Raw genomic sequence first — 15,561 nt, forward strand, 5'->3', positions numbered from 1 at the left:
ACATGAGACCCCATCTCAAAAAACAATACTTGGGGCTGGAGAGATGGCTTAGCAGTTAAAGGTGCTTGCCTGCCAAGCCTAAAGACCCAGGTTAATTCCCAAGTACTCACATAAGCCAGATGTACAAGTTGGCACTTGCGTCTAGTTTGTTTGCCAGTGGTAAGAGGTCCTGGCATGCCCATTCTCTGTCCCTATGTTCCTTTCTCTCAAATAAATGGTTATTTTTTATGATATTTAAAAAAAAAAAAGTATTAGCAGTGTGTGGTGGTGAATTCCACTAATCCCAGCATAGGGGTGGTAGAGATAGGATTACTGTGAGCTAAAGACAAGCCTGAGTGAGAGCCTACCTCAAAAAATAAACAGCATTTGGCTGGGGAGATGGCTTAGCCATTAAGGAACTTGCCTGCATAGCCAAAGGACCTAGGTTCGATTCCCCAGGACCCCACATAAGGCAGATGCACAAGGTTGCACATGCGTCTGGAGTTCATTTGTAGTGGCTGGAGGCCCTGACCTGCCCATTCTCTTGTGTCTCTCTCCCCTCTGCTTCTCTCAAATAAATAAAAATATTAAAATAAAATAAAATAGCCTGAGTTAGAGTGAAACCCCACCTCGCAACCCCAAAAAGTAATAAAAAATAAATAAACAGCATTATTGAAGCTGAATGTGGTGGTATACACCTTTAATTCCAGCACTTGGAGGTAGAGGTAGGAGGTTCACCATGAGTTCGAGGCCACCCTGAGACTACATAGTGAATTCCAGGTCAGCCTGGACTAGCGCAAGACCCTACCTCAAAAAAAAAAACAAAAAACAAAAAAATAAACAGTATTAAACAAAAACCTCTCAGTGCCAAGTATACTGAACCCAGGATGATCAGGAGGTAATGACTCAAAATAGAGCCGGCCCAGGAACCTGAGAAGGAGACAGATATAAATGATATTTAAAACAATGTTGCCAGGTGTGGTGGCATAATCCCAGCATTTGGGAAGCAGAGGTGGGAGGATCCCTGTGAGTTCAAGACCAGCCTGGAACTGGTTAAAATTGACTTCGAGACTCATCATTGGTTAGAGTTGTTGGACTTAGAGGTAGTTTGATGTTTCCCCTATTTAAATCTTGTATTGTTTGAAGACCTCCCCCCTCCCCTCACCCCCCCCCCGGGAAATAGGGTCTCACTCTAGCGCAGGTTGATCTGGAATTCACTATGTAGTCTCAAGGTGGTCTCAAACTCAGTGATCCTCCTGCCTCTGCCTCCAGAGTGCTGGATTAAAAGGCATGCATCACCACACTCAGCTTGTTTGGATATTTCGTTATGCCCAGTGCCATCTTTTGCAGTGAATGTTTATTCTGTGGCATTTTGGGTTTTTGTTTTGGTATTGTAGCTCAGTTGAAAGACCCTGGACTATGGGGATGTTTGAACATCACTGGGATTAGTAAAAACTATGGGGAATTTTAAAGTTGGACTGAATGCATTGCATTTTACATGATGACTAGTTATCAACTTATGGGGGCCAGGGGCAGAATGTGGTGGTTTGATTCAGGTGTCCCCCATAAACTTATGTGTTCTGAATGCTAGGTCCTCAGCTGGTGGCAATTTGGGAATTGAAGCCTCCTGGAGGCAGTGTATTGTTGGGGGCAGGCTTGTGGGTGTTATACCATCTGAATCTGATGCTGGCCAGGAGGTGATGACCACCCTCTACTCATGCCATCATTTTCCCCTGCCATCATGGAACTTCCCCATCAAGTCTGTAAGCCAAACTAAATCCTTTTTCTTCACAAGCTGCTCTTGGTCGCTATGCAATGCAAACCTGACTACAACACTAAAAACTAGAGTTCCAGGTCAGCCTGGGCTAGAGTGAGACTTAACCTCAAACCCCGGCCCCCCAAAAAAGAACAGAGGTTTTGTTGGGGGGTGGGAAGAGCAAATAGAGTCGGGAGAAAACCTGATGATGTATCCAAATCGGGACATTCTATTTCTGAATTGTGAAAGCGTTTTTGTTTTTCCTTGTGGTGCCAATGATTGAGCCCAGGACCTAGTGCATGCTCTACCACTGAGTTACATCCTCAGTCGAAGTATACTGTATTTCTGAGGTGTTCAGGGGAGTAGTCCATTAAGGGAGGAACCTTGTGCATTTCTTCCCCACACAGCAATCCTGAGTAATTTAGAAGCCCCAGACAGTGCTGTCCTGTGATGAACCCAAGGTGGTTGTCTTGATCCCAGCCCCCTCCTAAAGCCACACTGAGTATGTGCGTCACCCTGTCCCTGGATCCCTCCCCCAGTGATAAAGCAAGCTTAAGTCCTGTTATCTTTATACTGAGATTTTAAAAAAAGAACATTATGGATGGGGCGGGGGGAGGGGAAATGCTTCTAAGACTGACAGCAGGAGCCATAGGCATCCAAAGCTCCAAAGAATTAAAAAAAAAATAATATATATATATATATTTATACATTTATATATATCATGGTATGCATGTGAGTCCCAGAGAAGCAGGAAGCAGCAGCAAGCAACGAGCAGAGACACATGCGCGTGTACAGCACACTCAAGCAGGGCCACTCCCACGGCTATGCGGCAGCATTCCCTGTCCCCTCCCGCCTCACACCCACCCAGCCAAGAAAGAACCCCTAAGAAGCTTCCATCTTGAAGAATAGGGTTACTATACCAGATGTGGTGGTGCGCACACACACACACCTGTAATCCTAGCACTTGCAAGGTGGAGGTAGGAGGATTAGTTCAAGGCCATCCTCAGCTACATGTAGCCTGGGCTACAATGAGGCACAGTCTCAACAAATCTCCCCACCCCTGCCAAAAAAAAAAAAAAAAAGAAGAAGAATAGAGAATAGGGCTATTTAGTAATTGTTGCCTTCATACCCAAGAAAAAAAGAATAGTGGGAAAGCTAATACTACCTTTGCGACCAGCAGAGCCATTTTCTTCTCAACCCTGTTAAAGCAGTCCATGTTATTTTTAACACTGAGACAAGAGGGACACCTTTATTACCCTCAAAATACTTCAGAGTTGTCTTCAAGCTCATGTGAGGTTTTTTTTTTTTTGTTGTTTGCTTGTTTGTTTCTTGTTTTTTTCAAGGTAGAGTCTCACTGGAGCCCAGGCTGACCTGGAATTCACTATGTAGTCTCAGGGTGGCCTGGAACTCACAGCGATCCTCCTACCTCTGCCTCCCGAATGCTGGGATTAAAGGTGTGCGCCACCACCACACCCAGCTTCAAGTCCACGTGTTTTGTCCCCCCTCCCCCACTTTTTTCTGGCTAGCAGAGAAAGAATGAAAGAATAAAAGAAAAGGTATCTATCTTTCCTTTGGTTCCTTCACTTAGGATAACCTCTAGGCAGTGTTTTGTTTTGTTTTGTTTTTCCTTTGTATTATGGCAAAAAATCATGGCGCCAATCTCAGGCAAAGCTGCGTGCTAGGCAGGGCACAGGGATCCAGGGTCTGTACTTACAGCCTCTGGCCCACTAGGAATTATTACCTCCAGATATTTTTAACTTAAAGGGGGGGGGTGTACTGTGTACTCCTCCTCCATAGAAAGGACCCTATCTCTAACGGCCCACTCCCCCTAACACACACACATATACACACACACATACTAAGGCACAGCTAAGGCAGGCAGGCATGCTTTGGCAATGAGGCCCCTTGGAAGGCCCAGGGCATCATGAAGAACTGCAAAGGGGTGTGGGATGTGTGGGGCCAGCACCTTTGGAGGTGGGGTGGGGGGGAAAGACAGAGCAAGAAGTCTTGAGGGCTCCCAAAAGGGGCAGGGGGAACAGGCAGATGTGGTCAGAAAACAGGCAGATGCCAAAACTGGTTGGAAAACCAGAACAGAGATCGGGGAAATGAAAAGACTAAGTAGAGGAGTGTGGAGAAGCACCCATAAGAGGAAGAGGAAAGGGAAGACAGGGAAAGGTAACAGCGAATGAACAGGAAGAAAATACAAAGGGGAAGAGGAAGTCAGGGAAAAGAGGATTCAGTACCAGAACTTCCAGAAGAATGAAGAGGTTAGAAGCGGGGACACGGGAGCCCCCCTCTGTGAGTCTTAGACCTTGACGAACACCAGCCGGGCAGAGTACACCAGGTCAAACACATAGGCCAGCAGGTTGACCCCGGTCAGGATGGACACGGCCAGCCGGCGGTCCCAGCCGCACACGGAGTGGGGGTGTCTGTACGTGCAGCCCACATCCCTCGACCTCCGGGAAAGGCCACCATACCTCTCGTCGAACTGGTACAGGGGCCAGAGGACAATGGCAGTGGCGTACATGAGGACAGACAGGAAGGCCAGACCCGACAGGAAGCTGGGGAAGGGGATGGGGAGCATGTTGGTACAATCCCCCAAGTTCAGCAGGATGGCCACCGCGGCCAGGATGAAGCAGATGGCGTACACCGCCACGCACCACTCCAGGGCCGGCTCGCGCTGGTAGATGTGCGGGTCGCTGATGAAGGCGAAGATGACGCAAGCGACGAAGGTCTCAAACACCTTGAGCAGTCCCGGCACGGTGGCCATGTAGCCAGTGATCTCGCCAGGCCTCGCCCGGGTCCAGGCCACTTCGGTGGCGTAAGCCAGACACGCGATGCACGAGAAGGTGGTGGCGGCGATGGCGTGGTCCCGGGACCGTCCGTGGGACATGAACTGCACGTAGGTGGTGGGGTAGATGATGGAGGCCGACAGGCAGAAGAGAGCGGCGTAGCAGGCGTAGGTGATGGGGAAGTTACGCCAAGACAGGGGGAAGCGGGCCTGGAGCCCGCCTAACTCCACGATGAGGATGATGAAAGTCACTGCAAAGCAGAAGCACCAGGTGAACATGGACCAGTTACCCATGGGCCCCGTCCAGGCACCCACGCTGGCCACCAGCGAGAAAGCCACACAGGTGGAGATCAGCTGCAGCAGCCGGAGGAGGCCCAGGGGCTGTGTGAGCGCCCTAGGGGACCCCACGATGGTGGAGGACGACGACGTCGTCGTGGTCGTTATGGTTGTGCGGGTCACCGATACCGGCATGGTGGCTGGGAAAAGCAAGAGAGAGTATCTCAGTTAAGTTCTCCGATGGACCCAGGAAGCCAGGCACCCAGCCCACACCTCTTCTGGAACAAATTTAGACTCTGAAGAGCGTGTTCCCAAGATAGGCTGCTTTCAGTCTGCAAACAGAGACGGTCCCGGGTCATCCAGGTTCTAGGCTGATATTGGCTTTATCCAGGCCCACCAGGAGCTCGAACTCTGGGGGACTCTTTCTCCTTCTCTCCACTCCAGATACTCAAAGCTGCCCTTTTTCATTTCTTCCAAGATTTGTTTTTATTTATTTATTTATAAGAGATAGAGGCAGAGACAGAATGGGCACACCAGGGCCTCTAGCCACTGCAAATGAACTCCAGATACATATGCCATCATGTGCATCTGGCTTATGTGAGACCTGGAGAATCAAACTTGTATCCTTAGGCTTTGAAGGATAGTACCTTAACCACTAAGCCATCTCTCCAGCCCCAAAGCTGTCCTTTTAATCCTCCTTCTCCAGGGGCACACAGCCCATCCTTTCTTTTCTTTTGCTTTTTTTTTTTTTTTTTCCTGGCATGTGTACATTTGTGCACAGATGTTCCCACCATGTGTACACACGTGCAGAGGCCAGAGGAAGAGGCTGAGTGTCCTCTATCCCTTCTCTGCCTCGTTTCACTGGGTCTTTCACTGAGCCTGAAGCCCCCACCAACATTTTTTTTTTTTTTTTGGTCATACAAGGTTGGGTCTCCCTCTGTCCCAGGCTGACCTGGAATTTACTATGAAGTCTCAGGCTGGCCTCAAACTGATGGCAATCCTCCTACCTCTGCCTCCCAAATGCTGGGATTAAAGGTGCGCACCACCAGGCCCAGCTTCCTCAACCTGCTTGTTTTTGAGAGAGAGAGTGGGCACACTAGGGCCTTTAACCACAACAAACCAACTCCAGACATGTTTGCCCCCGTGCACATGTTCAACATTGCATCACTGTGTGGCCGGCTTACATAAGACCTGGAGATTGGAACTTGAGTTCCTAAGCTTTGAAGGCAAGTGCCTTAACCACTAAGCCATATCTCCAACTTACACCCCTGTTTTTTGATTAAACTGGCTAACCAGGGAGCCCCATTGATCCTCCTGCCTCTACCACCCTTAGTGTTGGGGTCAAAGGCATAGGTGGCAATGCCCAGCTTTTGTGGCATTTTTCATGTGGATACTGGAGTATTAAACTCAGATCCTCATGCTTTTACCTCTGAACCTACTCCCCTGCCCAACATACCCATTTAAGACTGCAGTTTATGGGGCTGGAGAGATGGCTTAGTGGTTAAGGTGCTTGCCTACAAAGCCAAAGGACCTAGGTTCTATTCCCCACCATCCACGTAAGCCAGATGCACAAGGTAGTGGTTCATGCATCTCTCTCTCTGTGTCTCTCTCTCCTTCTCATTAAAAAAAAAAAAAAAAAAATAGGCCAGTCTGTTGGGCTTGCCTTAAATAAAAAAAAAAAAAAAGCATGTTGTGGTTTAAGCGCCAGCCTCCCTGACACTTCCTGTTTGGTGACCACGGGTTCTGCACCCTAGGCCCTTGGATTAAACTTCCTTCTTTCTTCTGAAAGCAACTTAAGACAGCCAGGCCTCAACTTGTCCACATTCCAGGCTTGAGGTAAAAGCTTTTTTTTTTTGTTTTTAATTTTTTTGTTCATTATTTATTTATTTATTTATTTGAGAGTGACAGAGAGAAAGAGGCGGAGAGAGAGAGGGAGAGAGAGAGAGAAAATGGGTGCACCAGGGCTTCCAGCCACTGCAAACGAACTCCAGACGCATGTGCCCCTTGTGCATCTGGCTTACGTGGGTCCTGGGGAATCAAGCCTCGAACCAGGGTCCTTAGGCTTCACAGGCAAGCACTTAACCGCTAAGCCATCTCTCCAGCCCATAAAAACTTTTTTTACCCTAACATTCTAGATCTTTCCATCCACTACATAACACCCCTGCACAAAGTCTACCACTCCTCCAAAGACCTAGCCAGCAGATCTCTCAAGTTCTGGCATACTCAGCCCCCTCCATTCCCACCATTGAGTATCCCAGCCTCTAGACTAACAAAATCTCATTTCAAGGTCAGCCATGCAGCCTTGGAACTGGCCCTAGCCTCTGGTGTACTGTGTAACCCAGAAATTTTTTCCATTTCTAAATTCTACAACTTCCACCCCCTTATCCTAAAGACTCAATATTGGCAGCAGGATTGGAGATACGGGTCAGTGGTTAAGCACTTGCCTAGCATGCACAAGGTCCTGAGTTCAATCTCAGCCACTGCCTATTCCCCCAGAAAATGATAAACTGTTTTTGAGAACTAGCTCAGTAGTTAAAGGGTTGGGGGTTCAATTTTCCAGCCACCCACATAAAGTCCAGCAGGCATTTGTTTCCACTGGCAAGAGACCCTGGTGCACACCTGCAAACATGTGCACATGCATGTGCAAATAAATTAATTTTGAAAATTGGGATAAGATGCCAGACCCTTCCTCAGTCTTCAAAATATCATCTCTCAGCTGACACCCCCTAACAATATCCAGGTAGTTCCCAGGCAGGGAAATAAAACTTCCTCCTTCTCACTGCCATTTCTGTCACTATTTCCTCCTAAATAAAATATTTTTTCTGCATTGGAGAGATGGCTTAGCGATTAAGGCATGTGCCAGCAAAGCCAAAGTATCCAGGTTCAATTCCCCAGGATCCCCACATAAGCCAGATGATGCACAAGGTGGCACATGTGCCTGGAGTTTGTTTGCAGCAGCTGGACACCCTGACATTCCCATTCTATCTCTCTCAAATAATGAAAGGAAAATTTTCCCTGGAGAGGACAGGGAGGCTCACAAACTCAGGAAACTATGGAAGATTAAAAGGCTCAGAAGTCAAGCCAGGCGTGGTAGCACATGCCTTTAATCCCAGCACTCTGGAGGCAGAGGTGGATCACCATGAGTTCGAGGCCACCCTGAGACTACATAGTGAATTCCAGTCCAGTCAGCCTGAGCTAGAGTGAGACCCTACCTCGAAAAACCAAAAAAAAAAAAAAAAAAAAGCTCAGAAACCTAAGAGACAAAACTTATGAGCCCCTCCCCCAGGTGACATAAGCTGTAAGCAAGGGAGAGAGGGTCTTCCACAGAGCTCCCACCAAGTTAGGTGGGCAACTCAAGGAATGCAGCTGTGCTGGGGTGGGCTTCTCAGTAGTAGTACAGCTGTTTCTGAGACACCCATACCCCCTTCCCTTAAGTAACCCTAGTAAACTCAGTGGTCTATCAACCTACACCTGAATGGAACCATTTCTTTGGCCAGTACCCTATCTGGGGTGAAAAGAATTTACAACTGCCTTGAGGAAAAGTCATACAACAACAGCCAGACACACAAGACAATGGAAAGTTCGCTCGCTGTCTCAGAACAGCTCCTAAAGGACACAGGAGCCACCTTTGGGACATCGCTGCCTCTGCACATGGCTGTCTATCTTGGAGCCTGTTTCTGGAAACCCAAGTTCCAGATCCCACCTCTCTCAGGACCTGTCTCTTTCTCCCTGGAACCCAGGAGACTAGGTCCCACGCCTCCTCCCTCAGACCCAGGGGTGCTGACTCCAACCGCCCTCCCTAAGACCCAGGAATCTAGGCCCCCGGGACTCACCAGCGGTCTTGGCTGAGGATCAGAAGGAAAAAGAGATCCGGCTGCGGCGGCGGATCGAGTCCTCACACCTGGAAAGGACCGGTCAGATCACACCTGCGGGGCAGAGGGAGGCATTCAGCGGCCAGCTCGGACCGCCCTCCCGCGGGGGCCTTGGACTCCGCCGCGGGGGTGTGTCCTCGCGCGGGGACCCAGCCCAGGCGGCGCGGCGGGGAGGCTCGGGCGCTGACCCAGGGAGGCGCCGCCCCGCGCCTTCCTCCACTAGCCAGCTCGGTGTGGGCGGAGTGGACGCGAGCGGGCAGCGGGCGCGCCCCGCCGGCCAGGGGGGGCGGGAGTCATCTTAACCTTGCCCTAGCCCGGGGAGGCCGTGGGGTGGCCGGGCCAGCGGCTCGACGTCCCCGGGGAGGCGGCCGAGGGGGCGGGAGGCCCTGCCCAGCCCGGCATCTCCACGCCTTATAAGGACTTCAAGTCCGAGCAGCCATCAGAAATGTGGCCGGGACTAGGAGGCGGGGCCGAGACCCCCGCCCCCCCAGCCCAGGCCTGGCAGGCGGCGGGTACCGCTCCGGTCGTTCCCCGCGCAGGACTCGGGGTGGGGCAGACCCCTAGCAGGAGGCGGGAAGCTCGAATTTCTGCTTCCTTAAAAGAGTTCTGGGTCCGGGTAAGAATGGGGTGCAGGCCGGGTGTGGTGGTGCCCGCCTTTCAATCCCAGCACTCGCGAGGCAGAGGTGAGTTCGAGGCCACCCTGAGACCCCCCAATAAACCCTCCAATAAGGAGGCAAGGCCCTGGACAAAGCAAAAGCAGTCGGCTGGCACCATGAGAGAGTCTCCCAGAGAAGTGCGTGGGTCACACAGGCCTCCCGTGGCTCCAGGCTGGAAACCTCTAATCCAGTTGGAATCCAGCCCAGGGCTTAGCAGCCACACCTCTCTAAATGCAGGTCCCCCAATAAAGAGACACTTCCAGCTCCAGGGATCCCCTTAGCAGGAAGACGCACGCCCTGGTGCCACCGGGCCACAAGAGGCAGACCCCTGGGAGACGTCAGTTCGCGCCTAGAGGGCCTCCAGCGCCGCCTGAGGTCAGAGCTCAGGAATGCACCGCCGCAGACCCGAGCGGGGAGAGGAAACGCCCCTAGGGCTTCCTCCCGGAGCTCCAGCTCTGGGGGCCACACCCAGCACCCTCGCCTCCCTCCACCGCTTCACTGCACACGCCACCATCACTTCAGACTCAGTGGCAGCCGTGAGCCCACGAAGCCCTGCCACTCCCCATTCCCGAAGGCTGTGAGCTTCCCAGCACCAGCTACAAACTCAAGCGCCCTGGGGCAGGATGTCAACCTCAATCTTAAAGGGAGTCCAAAATTGCAATTCTCTGCCTTTTGATCCCAGCACTCAGGAGGCAGAGGTAGGAGGGTCGCTGTGAGTTCGAGGCCACTGAGACTACACAGTGAGTTAGAGCGAGACCCTTACAAAATAATAATAATAACAAAGTTGCGATTCCCTCTGGGCCCCTGGATGGAGGGGGGGGGTGGTCAAAAGCAGGACTCCCACCAACCTCAAATTCCACCCCTCCCGACCTTGGCGCACCAGGTCCAGCTCCCTTCAGTTTCATCCCAGCACTGGGCAGGTCCATATCTCCTTAGACCAGGATCCAAGATTCCATCTCTCCAGGTCCTCAGACGCCAGGAGTCTTGTCTCAGTCTCACTCACTCAGGAATGCCAGACACCCCACCCCCCGCCAGCCCTCCTTCACTAATCGCCTAGTCCCTCCTTCCTCAGACCCAATTCAAGCAGGTGCCTTTAACTGCTGAGCCCATCCTCAGTTCCCCACTACCTCAGAACCGATCCCTTCTCCCTTCTCCCTCCTCTCTCAGACTTGGGGACGTAACTTTCCTCCCTAGAATCCAACAGTCCCTCAGACCCAACAGTCCAGACCGTAGACTTCTTGCCCAGACCCAGCCTTCAACAGATCGAGCCAGAGCCAGTCCCTTCTCTCTCAAGGATGAGTCCACGTGCTTAAGAGCCCAACCTTTCTAGAGACCCAGGGCATCCGAATCTATGCCCACGCCTAGACCCAAGATTGTTGGACCGCTGCTTTCGCCCTTCTTGGGAACCCCTGTAGCCTCACCTCTGCCCGTGGCGTCTGCAGTTTTGAAGCGAGGGAGACAGCTGCAGAATGGAGGGTCTGGGGCTGGGTGGAGCTGGCTGTCTAGGGATCTCGCGCGGGCGGGCTGAAGGCGGGGCGGGGATGGGGGCCCTCTCGAGGGCTGGGGCCACGAAAAGGGACTTCCCCTGGTCTGGGCTATCCCCAGCCTGCCCCGAGGACGGAACACGCCCTCCCCCAGAATCCCAGTCTCCAATCTCCCGCCTTAGCAGTGATGGGAGGGGATGGAGGGATGAGGTCACCGTTGCCATGGTGACAAAACAGGAAGACACAACAGCTGGCAGAGTGGGGGCTTCTGGGGCTGCCCTCCCCGACACAGTCCTAGAGAAGTCTCCAGGGTAGGCCGAAGAAGGCCGTTGCTATAGAAACCTCCATGTTTACGATTTGTTTGGGACACAGCCCCCCAGCTTGGGTCCCCACGCCTTCTCATCTCGCTCCATTCTCCCTCTCCCTGCCCTCCTGGCCGACTCTGGTCTGGTCCCCCACTCAGCCCGGACAGATGTAATCGCAGACATTGGGGCCACTGCGGATTGGGGAACCCTCTCTGTTTAAATAACATGGGGTAAGGTCTCTGTCTCCTTGAAAAAGGTCAGAGTTTAGAGTGCCGATCTCTGGGCTTTGAGCTTTTTAGGCTAGCATACCTGATTTCGTGAGGTTCCCCCCACCACCAAAAAAAAAAAAAAGAAAAAAGAAAGAAAGAAAGACGAGCAAAGGCTAGATCCCTGTATTCGAAAGTCTTTATGGGATCCGCGGGGTGAGAACTGCTGGGCTAGACTCGGGTCTCGAATATTACATTCAAGAGGGGCGATGGTAGCAAAACTCCAGGGAAATTAAGGGAGGGTCTAGATTCCTGACTCAAAAAGCGCGACCAGAGCTCAGCCTGGCTTTCCAGACCAGATGTGGGTGGTTGCAAGCCGAGCCTCCTGGGTCTGGAAGGAAGAGATATTTTTGGCCTACATTCCTGGCTTCAAGACAGAGGGAGGGACTTGGAATCTTAATATGGATGGAACTGGGGCTGGGGGCTGTGGATTCCCGGTTCGGTAATATGACAGGAATCCGAAGGGCCGGGGGTCCCAGAAGACGGAAGGGACTGCAAGGGTCGTTGTAAGGAGCGGCCTTACTGCCCTGGTACGTTTTTTAGGGACGTCCTTGCAGCCCAGGACCTAAAAGGAAAAGGGAGCCGAAGGTCGCGACGCGGGGCCCCAGGGGAGGGGCAGGGCGGAGACCCGGGGCGCCGGGCTCGCTCCCTCCAGCTGGCCCCGCTCACTCACCGAGTTCTACGGGGCCCGGGGCGCGGCCCAGCTCGGCTGCGGCAGGGCGGGGCCTGGCGGCGGCCGCGGATGCAGGATGCCGCGCGACGCTTCCCGGCTGCTGCTGCTGGGCCCCTTCCAGGCGGAGGACACCGGAGGCGGTGAGGCCGAGCCCCGTGGAGGAAGACCGGCGCGCCGCGAAGGGAGGGGTCCGAAGGGGTCTGGGAGTTCTGCACTGCCAACGACGTGCCCTACGGAGGAGGGAGGAGCTGGAAGGGGGACCTGGGCGTTCCGTGTTTTGCAGGCGTGGGGGTGGGGACCAAGGTGTGGGGCGGGGAGTAAAGCTGTATGCTCACTTTTGCTCCCCTGCAAAGACAGAAGGAAACAGACCCTATGCCACCTTGTGCCCCTTATAGGGGATGGGTTTCCAGGGTTCCCAGGCAGCTGGTCTTTCCTAAAAAGAGTGTGGTCCTGTGGCCCAGTTCTATTCACAGGCCTCCTTAGCCCCAAGCATAGCAATATTCTTCCCCTCCCCAAATCGGTCACCGTTTCTGCCTGCCCACATGATGGAGGCTCTCCAAGCGATCCACCAAGGGTCTTGGATTACACAATGTACTGTTTTGTCCTGTGGTGGAAGTGCCCCTCCCCCCTTATATACTAATATCCCTCAATGGCAGGGTTCAGGTAAGCAGATGAAAACATGTGGCGCGCGCGCGCATGTCTTTGTGTGTGTGTGTGCGCGCGCGTGTGCGTGTGCGTGTGTGTGTGTGTGTGTGTGTGTGTGTGTTTTGCTGGGAATTGAGCCCCCCACCCCCAACAAGCTAGAAAAGCACTGTACCACTAAGGCTCCATCCCCAGCCCAATTTGCAAACATTTGAAGAGTGAATCACTGGGTGTGACCTTGGGCAATGTCACCCATGGGTTCCCAGGTCTGTGTAATCTGAGGTCTGCTGCTGATCCGCTGTTTACCTATCTTGTAGAGCATGCTCCAATCCCAATGATGTCGTCCCCAACCTGGTCCTGTCCCCTCGTTTCCAACAGGCTGTGTCTCTAAGAGGCTAGGAGCTCTGGGCTCTGGGGGCGGGGTACATGGAAAGCCCCCATCCAAACACACACAACGACTTCAGAATACAGAGTTCCTCTATCAGAAGCAATAGTGTTGTTTAACACTGTGATGAATAGGGCCATTCATTGCTCACACAGGCTGTTTTTGGCAGAAGTGCAGAGGGCGAGGAAAGCAAATAACAAGTCCAAAGTTACTTATTTCAGGAAAGAAAAACATTGCCCAACCCATGATGGAAGGGGTCTGTGGAAGTTTGATTCGGGTGCCCGCCCCCCATAAACTTAACAGTTCTGAACGCTAGGTTCCCAGCCGATGGAGATTTGGGAATTAACACCTCCTGGAGGCAGTGGATTGTTGGGAGCGGGTTTATGGTTGTTAAATATAGCCAGCTCCCCCTTGCTAGTGTTTGGCACACTCTCCTCTTCCTATTGTCTGCCTTATGCTGGCCAAGGGGTGATGTCCACCCTCTGCACATGCCATCACTTTCCCCTGCCATCGTGGAGCTTCCCCTAGAGTCTGTAAGAAAAATAAACCCTTTTTTATCCCACAAGCTGCACTTGGTCGGGTGATTTCTGCTGGCAATGTGAACCTGACTGCAACAGGGTCCAATGTAATCCTTAGCTGATGGGGCATTTGGTTGGTCTTCCTGACCCCCAATGGCAGGTCACCAACTGTGGCTGCTGCCAACAAGGTGGGCATGTGTCAGTGATGTGGCTGGCTAAGATTGGTGAAGAGACGGTGGTCTGTAATGGTCATGTTGCTTAGGAACCTCTTGAGCAAGCACAGAGAAGGCCAAAGAAACACTGACGACATGGCGACAGAGCAGCCATCTGGTCTACCACATGGCATAATAACATTTTCTGTAACAGAGTTTTTCAGGGGAAGGTTCATGTGGAATACAGACTAAAACATGGTTTTCACTCCTGGCACTAACAAATATGTGAATTTTATTCTTCAACCCAACAACCAACTCTCTCCATAAACAATCTAGACATCTAACAACTCAGATTAATCCTGACACTACCCATAGTATCAGATTTAACAGGTTAAAGGTTCAATCCCAAATGACTAAGCCTGATTTTTATTTTTATTTTTTGAGGTAGGGTCTCACTGTAGCCCAGGCTGACTGGGAACTCACTCTGTAGTTCCAGACTGGCTTCAGACTCACAGAGATCCTCCTTCCTATGCCTCCCAAGTACTGGATTAAAGGCGTGCACCACCATGACTGGCTGGTTTTTTTCTTCCTTCCTCATCACTAGGGATTGCTCTCAGGGCCTTAAAACAGGTGTACCAGGCAATAGCTCTATGAAATGAGCTATCTTCCTAGGCTCTCCTTTGGGACTATTTAAAAGTTTTTTTTGCTTGGCATGGTGGTGCATGCCTTTAATTCCAGCACTCAGGAGGCAGAGGTAGGAGGATTGCTGTGAGTTCGAGGCCAGCCTGAGAGTACATAGTGATTTACAGGTCAGCCTGAGTTACAGGGAGGCCCTAACCCAAATTTAAAAAAAAAAGTAAAGGGCTGAAGAGATGGCTTAACATTTAAGGCACTTGCCTGTGAAGCCTAAGGACCCAGGTTCCATTCCCCAGTACCCACATTAAGCTAGATGTTCAAGGTAGTGCATGCATTTGAAGTACATTTGCAGTGGCTGGAGGCCCTAGCATGCCCATTCTCTCTATCTGCCTCTTCCCCCCCACCTCAAATAAATAAATAAAATATTTTTAAAGTGTTTATTATTGCTGTTATTGTTGTTTTTCCAAGGTAGGGTCTCACTCTAGCCTAGGGTGACCTGGAACTCACTTTGTAGTTACAAGCTGGCCTCAAACTCTGCCTCCCAAGTGCTGGGACTAAAGGTGTGTGCCACCACACCCAGCTTATTTGAAACTTTTATTTGTTCTTCCATGAATATTTGTGCATACTTCCCATGTCAGAACAAACCAGACCAAAAAAAAAATGCCAGTTCTAATATAGGAATTTATATTACTTGTTGGTGGCAAGGTGTCCCAATGGAGTAATTTAGGGCTGGGGATGTAGCTCACTAGCAAAGTGCTTGCCTAGAAGGTACAAGGTACTAGGCTTGATCCCAGGATGAAACAATATATTCATAAATAAAAAAATAAAGATGGGAACCAGGCGTGGTGACACATGCCTTTAATACCTGCACACAGGAGGCAGAGATAAGAGAATTGCCGTGAGTTCAAGGCCACCCTGAGATTATATAGTGAATTGCAGGTCCGCCTGAGCTAGAGTGAGACCCTACCTCAAAAAAAAAAAAAAAAAAAAGATAAAAATAAAAATGGGCAGGTCAGGGCTGGAGAGATGGCTTAGCAGTTAAACACTTGCCTGTGAAGCCTAAGGACCCCAGTTCAAGGCTTGATTCCCCAGGACCCACGTTAGCCAGATGCACAAGGGGGCGCACGCGTCTGGAGTTCATTTGCAGTGGCTGGAGGCCCTGGCGTGCCC

At 51.5% G+C, this 15,561-nt stretch overlaps 1 protein-coding gene across 3 annotated transcripts; it reads right to left on the minus strand.

Moving 5' to 3' along the window:
• Positions 1-3,179: 3,179 nt before the first annotated feature.
• On the minus strand, positions 3,180-12,114 carry Myadm (myeloid associated differentiation marker). Of its 3 annotated transcripts, none has more exons than XM_045133229.1 (3): positions 12,059-12,114; positions 8,636-8,728; positions 3,180-5,002 (listed from the first exon to the last, which is right to left on the minus strand). In XM_045133229.1, exon 3 carries the CDS (start codon positions 4,995-4,997, stop codon positions 4,041-4,043), a length of 957 nt encoding a protein of 318 aa, XP_044989164.1. In that variant the 5' UTR covers positions 4,998-5,002; positions 8,636-8,728; positions 12,059-12,114; the 3' UTR covers positions 3,180-4,040. The 3 variants fall into 3 exon arrangements, with proteins under 3 accessions (XP_044989164.1, XP_004671633.2, XP_044989165.1); XM_004671576.2 differs by lacking the exon at positions 12,059-12,114 and adding an exon at positions 10,752-10,915; XM_045133230.1 differs by lacking the exon at positions 12,059-12,114 and adding an exon at positions 9,446-9,464.
• Between the last annotated feature and the right edge of the window lie 3,447 nt (positions 12,115-15,561).

The sequence above is a fragment of the Jaculus jaculus genome, chromosome 14 (genome assembly GCF_020740685.1).
Source record: "Jaculus jaculus isolate mJacJac1 chromosome 14, mJacJac1.mat.Y.cur, whole genome shotgun sequence".
NCBI classification, from domain to species: domain Eukaryota; kingdom Metazoa; phylum Chordata; class Mammalia; order Rodentia; family Dipodidae; genus Jaculus; species Jaculus jaculus.

Bases quoted from the DNA above. Each gene is read 5' to 3' on its own strand.
- Myadm (XM_045133229.1), bottom strand. From the start codon at position 4,997: ATGCCGGTATCGGTGACCCGCACAACCATAACGACCACGACGACGTCG.